Source organism: Anolis carolinensis, chromosome X, assembly GCF_035594765.1.
Source record: "Anolis carolinensis isolate JA03-04 chromosome X, rAnoCar3.1.pri, whole genome shotgun sequence".
In the NCBI taxonomy this organism is placed as follows: domain Eukaryota; kingdom Metazoa; phylum Chordata; class Lepidosauria; order Squamata; family Dactyloidae; genus Anolis; species Anolis carolinensis.
In genome coordinates, this window is record NC_085847.1 from 10,345,657 (window position 1) to 10,362,667 (window position 17,011).

Here is a 17,011-nt window from a genome sequence, read left to right on the forward strand (position 1 = left end):
CCATCTTAGCGCTGACAACTGTTTCCGTCTCTCGGCGGATTAGACCCCATTAGCTATGCAAGGGCTGCTTGGAAATCCGACAGCAGTGCAGTTCAACATGCAAGATGTTCACCGGGCTAGGTGATGGAGACGGAAAACGTCGATTCCTTTGGGACGGAGCAGGAAGAAGAAAGACTTTCTCCTTCTCAATCTCTGCTCGGAAAACAAATGTACTTAATTGTCCTGGGGAGGAAAGGAAAGCATCGGAATGCGAAAGGAAAGCAGGAGAAAAATACATGAACCAGACATAAAATACATAAGCGCCACAATTGCAAATGCAGTCACCCAATGCCCTTTGCAAGGCAGCTTCCAAAACTGTCACCAATCTCCTTTCCATAAATAAATCTTGCTTTTCCCTATAGCACCAGCTCTCTATGTGTCTCAGCTGGATGCTTGATGCCTATTGTTGTAATTTTCTGTCAAAGATGTATGAGAAGCTCATGCCCTCAGCTGTTCGGCATTGTAGAGTCATAATTCAGGTGGGCTTTCCTCTCTCCTCTTCCAGTCCAGATGGAAGCAAGAAAAATGGAAAAGAAACCGTCTGAAATTACTTTTCGGGTTCCCTGAAAACTTTTGTTTTCATACCAGTCAACACCAGGAATCGGGAAACTCTGGATTCTACAAACTGAGGCCCCTTCTACACTGGTATATACCGTATATACTCGAGTATAAGCCGACCCGAATATACCGTATATACTCGAGTATAAGCCGACCCGAATATACCGTATATACTCGAGTATAAGCCGACCCGAATATACCGTATATACTCGAGTATAAGCCGACCCGAATATACCGTATATACTCGAGTATAAGCCGACCCGAATATACCGTATATACTCGAGTATAAGCCGACCCAAATATACCGTATATACTCGAGTATAAGCCGACCCGAATATACCGTATATACTCGAGTATAAGCCGACCCAAATATACCGTATATACTCGAGTATAAGCCGACCCGAATATACCGTATATACTCGAGTATAAGCCGACCCAAATATACCGTATATACTCGAGTATAAGCCGACCCGAATATACCGTATATACTCGAGTATAAGCCGACCCGAATATACCGTATATACTCGAGTATAAGCCGACCCGAATATACCGTATATACTCGAGTATAAGCCGACCCGAATATACCGTATATACTCAAGTATAAGCTGACCCGAATATACCATATATACTCGAGTATAAGCCGACCCAAATATACCGCATATACTCGAGTATAAGCCGACCCAAATATACCGTATATACTTGAGTATAAGCCGACCCGAATATAAGCCGAGGCACCTAATTTTACCACAAAAAAACTGGGAAAACTCCAGTCTAAGCCGAGAGTGGTAAATTTCAGAAATAAAAATAGACACCAATAAAATTACATTAATTGAGGCATCGGTAGGTTAAATGTTTTTGAATATTTACATAAAGCTCAAATTTAAGATAAGACTGTCCAACTCTGATCAAATCATGATTCTCATCTTCTTCAATGTCAATGTGCTTATGTATCCTTTTCATAATAATAAAGTAAAATAATACATGTAATAATAATAATAATAAATACAGGAAAATAATACATGTAGCAATAAATAGAGTGAAATAATAAATATAGTAATAATAAGATCAGAGTGAAATAATAAATTTATTATTATTATTATTAATAATAATAATAATAATAATAGAGTAAAATAAATGTAATAGTAGCAAGTAGCAACAATAATAGATAAAAATAATAAATGTAATAATACCAATAATAATAGACAAAATAATAAATGTAATAATACCAATAATAATAGAGAAAAATAATAAATGTACCATATATTCTTGAGTATAAGCTGACCCAAATATAAGCCAACCAGGACCCTCACCCGAGTATAAGCCAAGGGGGGCTTTTTCAGTCTTAAAAAAAGGGCTGAAAAACTAGGCTTATACTCAAGTATATACAGTAATCCAAATTATCAAAGCAGATAATTCACATTATCTCCTTTAAATTGGATTATATGAGTGACTGAGAGGTCATGGGATTGGAGTACGGGTCGGATTGAGCTCCCGACTGTTAATAGCCTAGCTTGCTGCCCATTGAAGCAGCTCGAAAAACAGTTGCATCTGTAGAGTAGAAAATTCTAGGTATCGCTTTATGCGGGGAGGCTAATTTAACTAATTTACGACACCATAAAAACTCCCAGCAATGTGCGGAAGAATGAGGAAGTACTACCATCAAGGGCTCGGTGCCGCTCGGTGAAGCGGCAGCTCCCCCTGTGGCTGGAATCGAAGTTGGAAGCTGGAAAATGTTAAATTGCCTCTTTGTCTGTCTATATAATGTTATATGTTTAATGGCATTGAATGTTTGCCGTGCATATGTGCATTGTGATCCACCCTGAGTCCCCTTCAGCAAGAAGGGCGGAATATAAATACGGTAAATAAATACTGTAAAATAAAACAAACAAAGTATTCTTGCCGGTGTGGAAACCATGTCCTGCAACTTCAATGTTCAAAGTGTCCGAAGTGGTCCCATTGTCCTCCGTTCACCAACAATATCAGCATTCGGACTCGGCCTTGAAAATCGACTGGAGATAAAATGCAATAAGACAAAGTTTCCAAGGTTCTGCTCTTGAGCCGGTGTGGTGATCAATCTTTCTCTAAGGATCATCGAGAAATGTCAAGTGAATACTATTAAGACAGATTTGGAGATGTGGGAAGGAAAGAGGTGGGGTGAGGTAAAACAGGAGAATTACTGTTCTGAGCCATTACACAAAATTCTAGTTATGCTTTATGTAGAGTCGAATCAAGACCTCTCTGTTATTTATTAAAGGGCCATCATGGAAGCGATAACCCGTGCTGAAAGCGGATGGATTTATTGTCCTTCTCGGTAAGGTAGGAAAAGGTTAGCTTGCCACTGGTTTCCATACTAATCTAACCTTTCCGCTAATGGGAGTGTTTAGCATTTGATAGAAATGGGGAAGAAATTGCTCATGATATTTATGGATAGTAGAGGCAAAATTTACTGTAATTCCCGGTTTACCGTTGATGTTGTTGGGAACAAGCCGATCTTTTCCCTTAGTATAGGCATGGGCAAACAGCGTGAGCTCCCACCGTTAGCCCTAGCTCTTGCCAACATAGCAGTTCGAAAACATGCAAATGTGAGTAGATCAATAGGTACTGCTTCAGCAGGAAAAGGCAAAAAGACACTCCAGAGGATCTGAAGAACAAGCCCTATAAGGAGCGGCTTAAAGAACTGGGCATGTTTCGCTTGCAGAAGAGAAGGCTGAGAGGAGCCTCCACCACACTCTCTGTTCAGCAGAGAGTTCCACTGCTGAACAGCTCTCACAGTCAGGAAGTTCTTCCTAATGTTCAGCTGGAAAGAAGCCAGTGTAAGGAGTTGGGAGACAGTTGAGGCTTGAGTCTGTTTGAGTGCAGAAGCCAGTGTAAGGAGTTAGGAGACAGTTGAGGCTTGAGTCTGTTTGAGTGCAGAAGCCAGTGTAAGGAGTTGGGAGACAGTTGAGGCTTGAGTCTGTTTGAGTGCAGAAGCCAGTGTAAGGAGTTGGGAGACAGTTGAGGCTTGAGTCTGTTTGAGTGCAGAAGCCAGTGTAAGGAGTTGGGAGACAGTTGAGGCTTGAGTCTGTTTGAGTGCAGAAGCCAGTGTAAGGAGTTGGGAGACAGTTGAGGCTTGAGTCTGTTTGAGTGCAGAAGCCAGTGTAAGGAGTTGGGAGACAGTTGAGGCTTGAGTCTGTTTGAGTGCAGAAGCCAGTGTAAGGAGTTGGGAGACAGTTGCGGCTTGAGTCTGTTTGAGTGCAGAAGCCAGTGTAAGGAGTTGGGAGACAGTTGCGGCTTGAGTCTGTTTGAGTGCAGAAGCCAGTGTAAGGAGTTGGGAGACAGTTGAGGCTCGAGTCTGTTTGAGTGCAGAAGCCAGTGTTAGGAGCTAGAAGACAGTTGAGCCTCGAGTCTGTTTGAGTGCAGAAGCCAGTGTTAGGAGCTAGAAGACAGTTGAGGCTTGAGTCCCTTGAAAGTAGTGCCTGGGCACAGCTAGTAACATATAGAAAGACTTCCGGCTTCATGAGGGTCTGCTCGATTCCGGCCACAGCGGGAGCTGCCGCTTCATCATCCACTTGTGACACCAAGTCCTTGATGGTAGTACTTCCTCATTCCTTTCCGCAGGCTGCTGGCCTACTGGAAACTGCTGGCCGCAGTTTCTACTGGACAGATGCAACTAACTGTCTTTCGAGTTGCTTAGATCAACAGCGAGCTAGACTTTTAATGATCGGGAGCTCACTCCAACCCGGGCTGGCTTCAAACTCATGACCTCTCAGTCAGTAGTGATTTATTTTAGTTGGCTACTAACCAGCTGTGCCACAGCCCGGGTTAAAGCCTTTCAAGGTTGCTCACATTCAGGCAGAATATAACATTCATCATGCACTTAAAACGATCAGATTTCCAAAAAGGCGAACCCAGTGAAAACATTGCTGCTGCCGTCCTATGCCAGCATGCCTAGGTAAGTAGTGTAATTGTCAAATTGCTTTTACCACCAAGATGTGCCTTCTGACATTGAACCCCGATCCATCCCGCTGTCTCGGAAGCCCAGGAGATTCCATCCTACCCTCTGACATAATGGAAAACAAGTCACAGTGACAGCTCTTCCATCTTGTTAGCACGTTGGTGGGAATGCCAGAAGGGAAGAGAAAGACGAGAACAGATTGAACTGTTGAAAATGAACCACATCTTTATTGGATTCAGCCTTGGCACTGCATTCGGCAAGGATCCGGTCACTGGAAATGGTTTGCGGCCATCCCATTTTGCTGAGAAACCAAAGGAACGGCGAAGTTCAGAGTTCGAAATCAATTTCCTCCAATACTAGGATGTGATGATAGTTGATGTTGCTGCTGGGCATGTCCCACATGAGCACCAACATCTAGGACTTGCCTCTTCGGAATCCTCCCTTCTATGAAATCCTCGGAGTGACTTGCTCAGGCTGTTCCAATCTGCTTTCCGAATTGTTCCGAGCCACTCCGCTCATGTACATCTGGGACCCACTGGGAGTCATTTCCGCCTCTGAACAGAGACTCGGCATTATGTAAAATGCGAACCGTGAGATGTATGCCCGTCGCAGATGGGGACGAGAGTGAACTCTGGGCTATTATTGCGAAACCCTTCCTCTGCTCTGCACATTTCTGTCATTTCTGCTTTTCTCCAGAAAACACAGCTGCGGAGTGGCCAGAAGAATTTCGGCAATCAGACAACACAAGCGGAATAATTTCGACGTAACCCTTTTCTTGCCCGTGTCTTTTCGATTTCATTTGCTGTCGCTTTTCTTCATTTTTTTTTCTTTTTGTTTCACTTGTTCTGAATAATGATAAGTAGGTATAATAATGATAACATACCCAGACAGTGTGGAAAACTCATAGCAACTCAATATTATATTTATTGTTGTGTCCGACTCTGGGGGTTGGTGCCCATCTCCATTTCTAAGCTGAAGTGCCGGTGTTGTCCGTAGACACCTCCAAGGTCATGTGGCCACTGGCATGACTGCATGGAGTGCCGTTACCTTCCCGCCAGAGCGGTACCTATTGATCTACTCACATTTGCATGTCTTCGAACTGCTAGGTTGGCAGAAGCTGGGGCTAACAGAGGGAGCTCACCCCGATCTCTGGATTTGAACTGCCAACCCTTCGGTCAGCAAGTTCAGCAGCTCAGCGGTTTAACCCGCTGCGCCATCAGGGGCTCCTAACCTTGTTGTAGTCCACCTCAAGTCGCAAGAAGAGCTGGGTAAAAATAATAATAATAACAACAACAACAACAACCCAGGTCTCCTTGCAACGACTTCTTCTTCTTATTCTTATTATCCAGCTCTCCTTGCAACTTATTATTATTATTATTATTACCCAGCTCTCCTTGCAATGTATTATTATTATTATTATTACCCAGCTCTCCTTGCAACTTATTATTATTATTACCCAGCTCTCCTTGCAATGTATTATATGATTATTACCCAGCTCTCCTTGCACCTTATTATTATTATTACCCAGCTCTCCTTGCACCTTATTATTATTATTACCCAGCTCTCCTTGCACCTTATTATTATTATTACCCAGCTCTCCTTGCACCTTATTATTATTACTATTACCCAGCTCTCCCTTCAACTTATTATTATTATTATTATTATTATTATTATTATTATTATTATTGCCCAGCTCTCCTTGCAACTTATTATTATTATTACCCAGCTCTCCTTGCACCTTATTATTATTATTACCCAGCTCTCCTTGCACCTTATTATTATTATTACCCAGCTCTCCTTGCACCTTATTATTATTACTATTACCCAGCTCTCCCTTCAACTTATTATTATTATTATTATTATTATTATTGCCCAGCTCTCCTTGCAACTTATTATTATTATTACCCAGCTCTTCTTGCAACATATTATTATTATTACCCAGCTCTCCTTGCATCTTCTTCTTCTTATTATTATTATTACCCAGCTCTCCTTGCAAATTATTATTATTATTATTATTATTATTATTATTATTATTATTATTATTACCTGGCTCTCCTTGCAACTTCTTCTTCTTCTTATTATTATTATTATTACCCGGCTCTCCTTGCAACTTATTATTATTGGTGAGACAACAACATATATGTGAACGATCTCTCCAAAAAGTATGGATAAGATGTATCTGGGTCGTGGGCAAGAAATATCTTATCCAAACTTGGTACAGAGAGCGGAGGCCAACCAACAAAGGAATCTGCCGTCTATCATACCCGAAAGCAGGTATTTCCACTCTATTTCCACGCACTACAATCATTATTTTGCTCAATTGCATTTGTCTGAATAAAAAAAATCCCACCTCTGGTGCTGCTGATTATCACCTAGGTGCTGTTGACAGCTGGTAGTTTAGCACTAAAATCTCCATAAAAGTGAAGGAAAAAGCTGCCGGCAATAATAAAAAAAGAAGGGGCAGGGCAGTGAAAATGGCTCTGGCAAATTTCGACCGTGTCTTTAATCCATATTTTTATTAGTCCGGAGGAGATAATGAATGGGCAGTAGCCACTGAAAGATCTGAAGGACTGTAAAGGAGATAATGGGATAGATCCATTCATTATACCTAAAGCATATGTCGGCAACTTGATGCCTTCCAAATGTTTTCAATGACAATCCCCATCATCTCTGACCCTTGGCTATGTTCTCTGGGACTCAGGGACCTATAGTCCAAAACATTCAGAAGGCTGTCAAAGGCGTTCATGGCCAGAATCACAGGATTGTTGTGAGTTTTCCGGGCTGTATGGCCATGTTCCAGGAGTATTCTCTCCTGACATACAACATCTAGACAGACACAGAGGCAATTTAAGATGTTTCCAGCTTTCCATGCTTGAGGGGGAGCTTCCACTTCATCGTCTACTTGTGACACCGAGTCCTTGATGGTAGTACTTCCTCATTCCTTTCCGCACACTGCTGGCAGTTTTTTATGGTGTCGTAAATTAGTTAAATTAGCCTCCCCACATAAAGCGGTACCTAGAATTTTATACTCAACAGATACAACTGCCTTTCGAGCTGCTTAGGTGGGCTATTAACGGTTGGGGGCTCAATCCGACCCGTGCTTCGATCCCATGACCTCTCGGTGACTCATATAATCCAGTTCAAAGCAGATAATGTGGATTATATGGCAGTGTAGAAGGGGCCGTAAATTAGTTAAATTAGCCTCCCCGCATAAAGCGGTACCTAGAATCCAGAGAACTGCTGTTAGATAGTCAACAGATAGAGGAGACTGGCTGAAAGCCGGGCCCGGCTGTGGTGGCCAGGCCAGGCTGTGGCACAGCTGGTTAGTAGCCAGCTGCAATAAACCACTACTGACTGAGAGGTTAAGGGATCGAAGCTCGGGTTGGTTTAGCTCCGACCTTTAATAACCTAGCTTACTGCCCTACTAAGCATCTCAAAAAACAGTTGCATCTGTTGAGTAGAAAATTCTAGGTACCGTTTTATATAGGGAGGCTAATTTAACTAATTTAGGACACCATAAAAACTGTCAGCAGCATGCAGAAAGGAATGAGGAAGTACTACCATCAAGGACATAGTGTCACAAGTGGATGATGAAGCAGCAGCTTCCCCTGTGGCTGGAATTGAAGTTGGAAGCTGGAAAATGTTAAAATTGCCTCTGTGTCTGTCTATATGTTGTCTGTCTAATAAAGGCATTGAATGTTTGCCATGTATGTGTACATTGAGTCCCCTTTGGCGTGAGAAGGGCGGAATATAAATACTGTAAATAAATAATAATAATAATAATTATTATTATTATTATTAATTTGTGGTTTGTGTTGTCGAAGGCTTTCATGGCCGGGATCACAGGGTTGTTGTATGTCTTTCGGGCTGTGTGGCCATGTTAGGGTTGTGGTTTATCAAGAGGAAGGTGCGTCAATCAAACCCTTCTAAGCGCTATACAAATAGGAAGGACTGATGGTATGTTTGATGCGGAGTTCTCTTTAAATCTGAAAGATCAGCCATACACAAAGCCAATGAAATAAGTAAAAAATCCGATAGAACCAGGAGAGGGCACCACTTGCACCGATGTGATTTCCAAAAATATTTTCACCAAAGTTCATTTGCTTTGTCTTTCGATAAGGCTCACCGGCTGAGCAAAACATTTTCAGGAAGAGCTAAAAGGGATTTTTTTTTTTATTTCAAAATTACATTACAGGTTGTCAGCAGAGCTGTAACTGCTGCAAACTGAACACTAAAAGATGTTTTGGACTTCAACTCCCAAAAATCCCAGCCAGCTTACCAGCTGTTAGGAACTATGAAAGCTGAAGTCCAAAACACCTGGAGGCCCAAAGGTTCAGAACTGCTGATCTAAGTCATTAATAAATCCGTTGGCAGTTCGAATCCAAGGAGCAGGGTGAGCTCTTGCTGTTAGCTCCAGCTTCTGAACAGAACTGGGCCCAGGACAAAACTCTGTGGTGCTCCATTTTGATGTACATTTTATGTGCTGGTGGTTGAACTTGCTGACCAAAAGGTTGGCAGTTTGAATTCGAGGAGCGGGAGTGAGCTCCTGTTGTTAGCCCCAGCTTCGGCCAACCTTGCAGTTCGAAAACATGCAAATGTGAGTAGATCTATAGGTACTGCCATTTTGCTACTGTTATGTACCGTAATGTCAATATCTGATATGCAGGATGTGTTTTCATTCCCTGGACCACATTTGGCACAAATACCCCGATACGCCCAAATTTGAATACTGGTCAGGTTGATGGGGATTATTTTTGTCATTTGGGAGTTGTAGTTGCTGGGATTTGTAGTTCACTTATAATTAAAGAGCATTCTGAACTCCATTACTGATGGAATGGACTCAAACCTGGCAGACAGAACTCCCGTGACTAACAGGAAATACTGGAAGGATTTGGTGGGCATGGACCTTGAGTTTGGGAGTTATAGTTCACCTATATCCAGAGAGCACTGTGGACTCCAAACAATGATGGATCGGGACCAAACTTGGCACAAATACTCAATACACCCAAATGTGAACACTGGTGGAGTTCATAATAAAAAATAAAAAATAAAAATAAAATAATAAAACTAAAAAAATAAAAATAAAATAATAAAGTAATAAAATAAAAAACAAAATAATAAAACTAAAATAATAAAATAATAAAAAGAATAAAACTAAAATAATAAAAATTAAATAATAAATAAAATAATAAAAAAACAAAATAATAAAATAATAATAAAATAATAAAACTAAAATAATAATAAAATAATAAAACTAAAATAATAAAGTAATAAAATAATAAAGTAATCTATATATATAAAAGGGTAATGAAATTTCAGCCTAGGACAAAACAACAAAACTACACATCCCAGAAACACTAAACTTGGCAGCCTCTACGTTCATACAACAAAAAGCTCCAGCTACTCCAGAAAACAGCCAGGCTTTGAGACTGCAAGGCTATTCACTGCTATTCCATCTGGCCAACAAAGGATTCCCATAAGCCACAGCAACGCGTGGCCGGGCAAAGCTAGTAAAATAATAAAACTAAAATTATAAAGTTATAAAACTAAAATAATAAAATAATAAAAATTAAATAATAAAGTAACGAAATAATAAAACTAAAATAATAAAATTATATAATCTCTATCTCTATATATAAAAGAGTGATGGCATCAGGGCAGCGGACAAAACAACAAAGCTACAGGCCCCCCAACCTCGAAATTTGACAACACAACCCATCATCCATGGCTCTAGGTTGATACAACAAAAAGAAAAGAAAAATAAAGTCCTAATTAGAGTGAGAGGAATAATTGCTTTTATCCAATTGCTGCCAGTTACAAGGCTAAGTCCCGCCCACTTGGTCTCCTAGCAACCCACTCAGCCCAGGGGACAGGCACAAGAGTTTGGAGAGACCCCTAAGGGCCATCCAGCCCAACCCTTTCTACTATGCAGCAGGACACAATCCAAGCATTCACAACACATGGACAACGTATAAATACTATGCAATACTACACAGGGACATAGACCCCCCTCTACCCTCACCACTTTCACAGTACACAAACAACCAAATGCATACTAAACATCAAGACAACCATACAACAGACATTCAGTACCACCACTACCTCAACAAGTTCTCACCAACACCACCAGACAACGCCACAGCAACGCGTGGCCGGGCACAGCTAGTAATAATAATAAAATAATAATAAAACAATAAAACTAAAATAATAAAATTATAAAAACTAAAATAATAAAATAATAAAAGAAAAGAATAAAAAGAAAATGACCAAGTAAGGATCATGATGGTAGTGAACACATAGAGGGGAAGTCTAGCTCCAGGTGAGGCTTGAAAGTGTTTGCAGGGTGTGTGTGTGTGTGTGTGTGTGTCTGAATGAGCCTCACCTGTCTCCTTTCCACCACTTGCTAACATCAAGCCTTGATGCAACATCTCCCAGATGTCAGGCTGCCAGGCTTCTTCCTTCTCCATATCTCTTGAAGGATGGATGAGGCAGGAGGAAAGTTGACTTGAGGGCTCCCGGGGGGGAGGAGAAAGAAGCCACACCCCTTGTGCTGTGATTGGAGGAAAACCCCAAGGTTGTCGCCCCCTAACCCCCCCCCCCCCTTCCTCCTCCTCCCGATCGGCTGCGCTGCTTTTCCGATGGAGAATCCTCTCCCGTAAAGTCTGCGCCTTTCCTTCCCAGGCTCTTGGCTCTTTCCAGGCTTGCTGAAGCTCTGCCTTCCTTCCTTCCTTCTACTGGTGAGAAATCCAAGGCAGCAGAGAAAAGAGAGGAGGAGGATTCATTCCCCTGAAGAGGAAACAGAAAGAGGGATGGATGGATGGATGGATGGATGGATGGATGATGGAGCAATAAATCAACAAGGTCGCCTCTGGAATTGCTCCCAAAACAGGACTGAGAGTGGAGACACCCCCAAGTAAGGGGAGAAAGGAACAAGCAAGACTCCAAGCCTAAGAGTCCGGAGGAGAAAAGTTTGCCGAGCGTCCTTTTCCGCACCAGGAATGGTTCCCAAGCCCTGCCCCCCTGTCTTGGACTTCTTCTGCTCCTTTCGGGAGAAGCAGGCTCTCTGAATGAGTCCTTGCCAAGGAGGAGGAGGAGGAGGCTTCCCCAAGGGCCTCTCCTTCCTGGACTTCCTGGAGGAGATGCTCCGGAGCGCAGGATAAAGTCGGGAAAGGACCGCGCCGACCTTCTTTGGAGGCTTCCTTCGCCATGGCCCCTTGGCCCAACGGGGGACTGGCTTTGGGCTTGCTCTGGGCAGCTCTCCTGGGCAGAGGTGAGTCTCTTTGCGCCGCCAAGTTGGAAGGGTCTCAGTAGGGTTGGCCAACCAACTCAACCCAAACTTTGGGGGTTCCGGTGCTCTCCATCCAACTCATCCCAACCTTTGGAGGCTCCTGAGCTCTCCATCCAACTCAACCCAACCTTTGGAGGCTCCTGTGCTCTCCATCCAACTCATCCCAACCTTTGGAGGCTCCTGAGCTCTCCATCCAACTCATCCCAACCTTTGGAGGCTCCTGAGCTCTCCATCCAACTCAACCCAACCTTTGGAGGCTCCTGAGCTCTCCATCCAACTCATCCCAACCTTTGGAGGCTCCTGAGCTCTCCATCCAACTCATCCCAACCTTTGGAGGCTCCTGAGCTCTCCATCCAACTCATCCCAACCTTTGGAGGCTCCTGAGCTCTCCATCCAACTCAACCCAACCTTTGGAGGCTCCTGTGCTCTCCATCCAACTCATCCCAACCTTTGGAGGCTCCTGAGCTCTCCATCCAACTCATCCCAACCTTTGGAGGCTCCTGAGCTCTCCGTCCAACTCATCCCAACCTTTGGGGGCTCCTGTGCCCTCCATCCAACTCAACCCAACCTTTGGAGGCTCCTGAGCTCTCCGTCCAACTCAACCCAACCTTTGGAGGCTCCTGAGCTCTCCGTCCAACTCATCCCAACCTTTGGAGGCTCCTGAGCTCTCCGTCCAACTCAAACCAACCTTTGGAGGCTCCTGAGCTTTCCGTCCAACTCATCCCAACCTTTGGAGGCTCCTATGCTCTCCATCCAACTCAACCCAACCTTTGGAGGCTCCTGAGCTCTCCGTCCAACTCATCCCAACCTTTGGAAGCTCCTGAGCTCTCCATCCAACTCAACCCAACCTTTGGAGGCTCCTGAGCTTTCCGTCCAACTCATCCCAACCTTTGGAGGCTCCTATGCTCTCCATCCAACTCAACCCAACCTTTGGAGGCTCCTGAGCTCTCCGTCCAACTCATCCCAACCTTTGGAAGCTCCTGAGCTCTCCATCCAACTCAACCCAACCTTTGGAGGCTCCTGAGCTTTCCGTCCAACTCATCCCAACCTTTGGAGGCTCCTATGCTCTCCATCCAACTCAACCCAACCTTTGGAGGCTCCTATGCTCTCCATCCAGCAATTCCAGACTGCTATCAATCAAGTTCCAGTTAACATCCCCCCATGCAGGAAGCAGCCAGGCTTTGAAGCTGCAAGGCCATTCAATGCTAATCAAGGTGGCCAATGGCAACATTCACCCTTGCCTCCAACAGACAAGAGTTCTTTCTCCCACCGTGGACATTATTTCATATATATATATATACAAACCCCAGTTGCTTAGTTTCCAACAGACCTCACAACCTCTGAGGACACCTGCCATAGATGTGGGCAAAACGTCAGGAAAGAATGCTTCTGGTACATGGCTGTACAGCCTGGGAAACTCATAGCAACCCAGCCGGTAGGCTGTTAAGAATTGTGGGAGTTGAAGTCCAAAATATGGGCAAACCTGGGGGTTGGTCCCCATGTGATCTGCTCTGGGTCCCCTTGGGGGGATGGAAGCGGGTTATAAATATATTATTATTTTTTAATTATTATTATTTATACAACGTACATCTTGTCTCTAATTACATGTAACTCTTAACTACCAGTATTTCCTTTGGTCAGTGTTTCTGTCATGGAACATTTTGTCTTTCACTATCTCCAGCAAGTTGTTTACTTTTGCTCGTTTGAACCAGAACAAATGACTAGCCCTACATTAGATGTCTCCCAACCTGTCCCTACAGTCTTTCCTCCAGATCTTAGAAGCCTAGAGTTGGGAGAGACCTGGTGGGCTTCAAAATACAGGAAAGAAAGGAGATTCCACCTGAACATCAGGAAGAACTTCCTGGAGTGTGGTGGTCTGGAGACTCCTTCTTTGGAGGCTTTTGAGTTTCTATTCCAAGTAGTAGAGGCATGAGGTTGGACTGGATGGCCCACCAGGTCTCTTCCAACTCTAGGATTCTATGTTTCTATGGAGCGTCCGCTGTCCAATCTTTTCTAGTTTGAGAAGATTCTCAGGGTTCTTGCATCTGTTCACATGTGTGTGCCGTTCCCGAGGACATGGGAACACCAACTTCTCACTAAACGTCCTGGGAAGATTTCCCAAACGGAAGGAGGTGCTCTCTAGCTCCTCTTCCACCCGAAGCGTGTGTGCACACAAAGAGGCAGGAAGGCAGCAGACACTGCTGTTGTGACACTGCATTACGGACTCTGTTCCTATTGACTTGTTGGCATTTGGGGGTGAGAAGGACGACTGCCGAGTCAAGTGCGTCTCTATGCTTAGAGCAAAACAACCATGTTGTGTTTGTCACGAGGGCATCCTTCTTGAACTCCATGCTTTCCCTGCAATTGTTATTTTGCCGTCGTTCTTTTTGCTGAATTCGGCTTGCTCGCTCTTTCAGAAACCATCCGGCGAGATGTTCTCCAGGGCCCGTTTGCCTCAAGGGCAGACGCTGTAGGCTCTGTTTCGGAGGAAGGAGCTGTCAAAAGCACCTTGTCTCAGAAAACCCTATGAAATCCATAAGGTTCACAATAAGTCAACAGGCAAAGTGAAGTCATATACTCGTATTCCTTTGGGAGCTCTTTCCCATAGAACTACACTCCCAGGCTGACAATTAACTGACAGTTAGGCGCTTCCAACTTTTTGAAACACTTTGTCGTCCTATGTAGAGCTGGTTGCCTTCCCCTTCCTACCTTATACTTCATCCCAACTCCTTAGTGTTTTTTCCTGAGTGCAACAGACTTGAAATACAAGAAATGCATTTAATATTACACTAAAGCCCACCCTCCCAAAGGAGAAGGAACGTAGACTGAGATGGCTTCACATCCCGTAGTGTTGTTGGTATCCATTTCTCATTAACCCCTGCCAGCCATGCCAGTGCTGAAGGATGATGGGATTTTTAGTTCAGCAGCATCTGCAGCATGATCAATCCTTCACCTCTGCTGTATAGAGTTTCTAAATCCATAGCGTTCGGAGTAAGCATGAAGACAGTGTGGTGCAGTGGTTAGAGTAGTGTAGTGCCAAACCCTGGCCATGAAAATCACTCGGTTGCAATGGGAGAGTCGTACGTTTTCAACTTCATCTGGGGTTGTTGTCAGATTATAAAAAAGGAAGAATGTCTACATCAGCGGTTCCCAACCTGTGGTCCATGGACCACCAATGCTCCACAAGAACTAAAATATGGTCTACGGCCTCACTGTTACTACTACAAATAATAACACAGCCCAACCAAAAAAAATTTTTTCTTGGTGTCTTCATTTTTAGGCCGGTTCCTGGGGTTATTTGGGGTGCTGATTCAGAACATTGCATTGGATAGACTACATGAGCTCTAGATTACTAAATATGGTTTTCTGTAGACAAGCAGATGGCGACTACTGGATGGCATATGTTCTGTATCAGAAACGAGAGCGGACGTGGTCTATCCAATGCAGTTTTCTGAATCAGCACCCCAAATAACCAAACCGAATCTAAAGCTGGCCAAAAGTTGATTCGTAAACTATTGGGTACTAATGTTGGAGAGTGGTCCCTGGTTGAAGTGTTCCCTGGTTGAAGTGTTCCCTGGTTGAAGTGTTCCCTGGTTGAAGTGTTCCCTGGTTGAAGTGGTCCCTGGTTGAAGTGGTCCCTGGTTGAAGTGGTCCCTGGTTGAAGTGGTCCCTGGTTGAAGTGGTCCTGGTTGAAGTGGTCCCTGGTTGAAGTGGTCCCTGGTCAAAGCGGTCCCTGGTCAAAGCGGTCCCTGGTCAAAGCGGTCCCTGGTCAAAAAAAGATTTGGGAACCACTCGTCTACATGGACCATCTTGAGCTCACTGAAGGAAAGGAATAGAGAAGTAACTAATAATAAATATAGTAAACCCCTAAGAAAACACCATCAAGCTATTAGGGTATAGATTATATCAGCCAAAACCTCCTTCTGGGACAATCCAAATATTGACATTTTGAGAAGTTATCAAGGCGGAGAACTATAACTAGCAAGGCTCCTTTCCTCTCTTTCTGGGGGAAAGTTGAAGGAACCATTTTCTCAGCTTTCAGAAGATGGTTGAGCATTTCTGAGCATCAGCCACCTCATCTTGGGGAAAACTCTTCCCTGTGTTTATCTCGATCCATGGAAATGCACCTCCGGTGCAGAATAGTGATTTTAAAAAGGGGAAAGATTAATAAAAACCTGAGTGGGAGTACAGATGTGGTGTTAACATCTTCCTAAGTTGTCTAGATCTGGAAGATTTGTGTGTATCATTGCATATAAGTTGAAAATCTCTCTCTCCTCTGCCGTGAGCCAGTGTGAAGGACAATATTTGAACGGTCCCCCCACCCCACAAAAACACACAATGATTGCCGTACAGGGCTGCCAAGCAAAACAAATCTTGGGCTCTTTGATGAAAGTCCTTTTCATCTCGCCTTAATATCTTGATCTGAATTCTACAGCAGGTCTCCCCCATCTCTCCCTGCCAAGATGCCAGCAAGGCTTTTTGTTTCTTCCTTTTCTCAACGATGTGATGTTTGAGCAGCTGGCACTCGGTTTGGACTAAACGTCTTCTTGAAACGAACTGTCTGGCGGTGACTTTGACGGCTGAAGGTGCTGAGGAACAATATTGGTGACTTTGTGGGAGGGGAGAGAGAGAGATGTAGGCCTCGGCTCTTGTGTTGCCGGTGTTGTTTCCTCTGTATTCTTCTTGACCCGTAAACAAATTTATTTCTTGTCTTATCCTGTTGGCATTGGCTGCATTCTTGAGAATGACGTAAAGAGCTTACTAAGAAAAGACTTGGCTTTTGTAACTGTCTTCGCAGGCCTCTGGCTGCCTCTCGGCTCCCCCGTTCCCAGATGAGAGCCCTGAAGTTTTGGAGGCTGCCTCATTGTGTGTGTCTTTGGGAGGGGGAGACGGGCTGGGCGAAATGAATTAGGGTCTCCCTCGCCTCCTTTTCCTTTCGAAAAGAACTTGGCTGGAACGGGCAGAGAGGAAGTTGTGCAAAGAGGCAGAGGGAGAAAAAGGTTATTTATATAGGGCAATTAGCACGCCTGACACTTTATGAAGTTCAAGAAGATGACAGGTTGTTGCTGCAAGGGGGGTCCAATCTAAAAAGAGACGCAAGGAAACGACAAAGCAAGACGAGAGAAGGAGAGGCTAGAGTCAAGTGGAACCATGGGCGTTTCTTTCCTTTGGTTCATCCTGAACCTCTCGCC

General features: G+C 43.9%; 1 protein-coding gene across 2 annotated transcripts in view; it reads left to right on the forward strand.

Annotated features, from left to right (window-relative positions):
• The first annotated feature begins 11,132 nt into the window (after positions 1-11,132).
• tmem132c (transmembrane protein 132C) overlaps positions 11,133-17,011 on the forward strand; it is a 155,667-nt gene continuing 149,788 nt past the window's right edge. The window contains exon 1 of one of the 2 annotated variants that reach the window (XM_008113645.3): positions 11,133-11,801. In XM_008113645.3, the coding sequence (XP_008111852.2) occupies positions 11,738-11,801 (64 nt within the window). In that variant the 5' untranslated portion in view covers positions 11,133-11,737. The remainder of the gene's footprint in view (positions 11,802-17,011) is intronic. The other variant, XM_008113644.3, reaches the window with a different exon arrangement.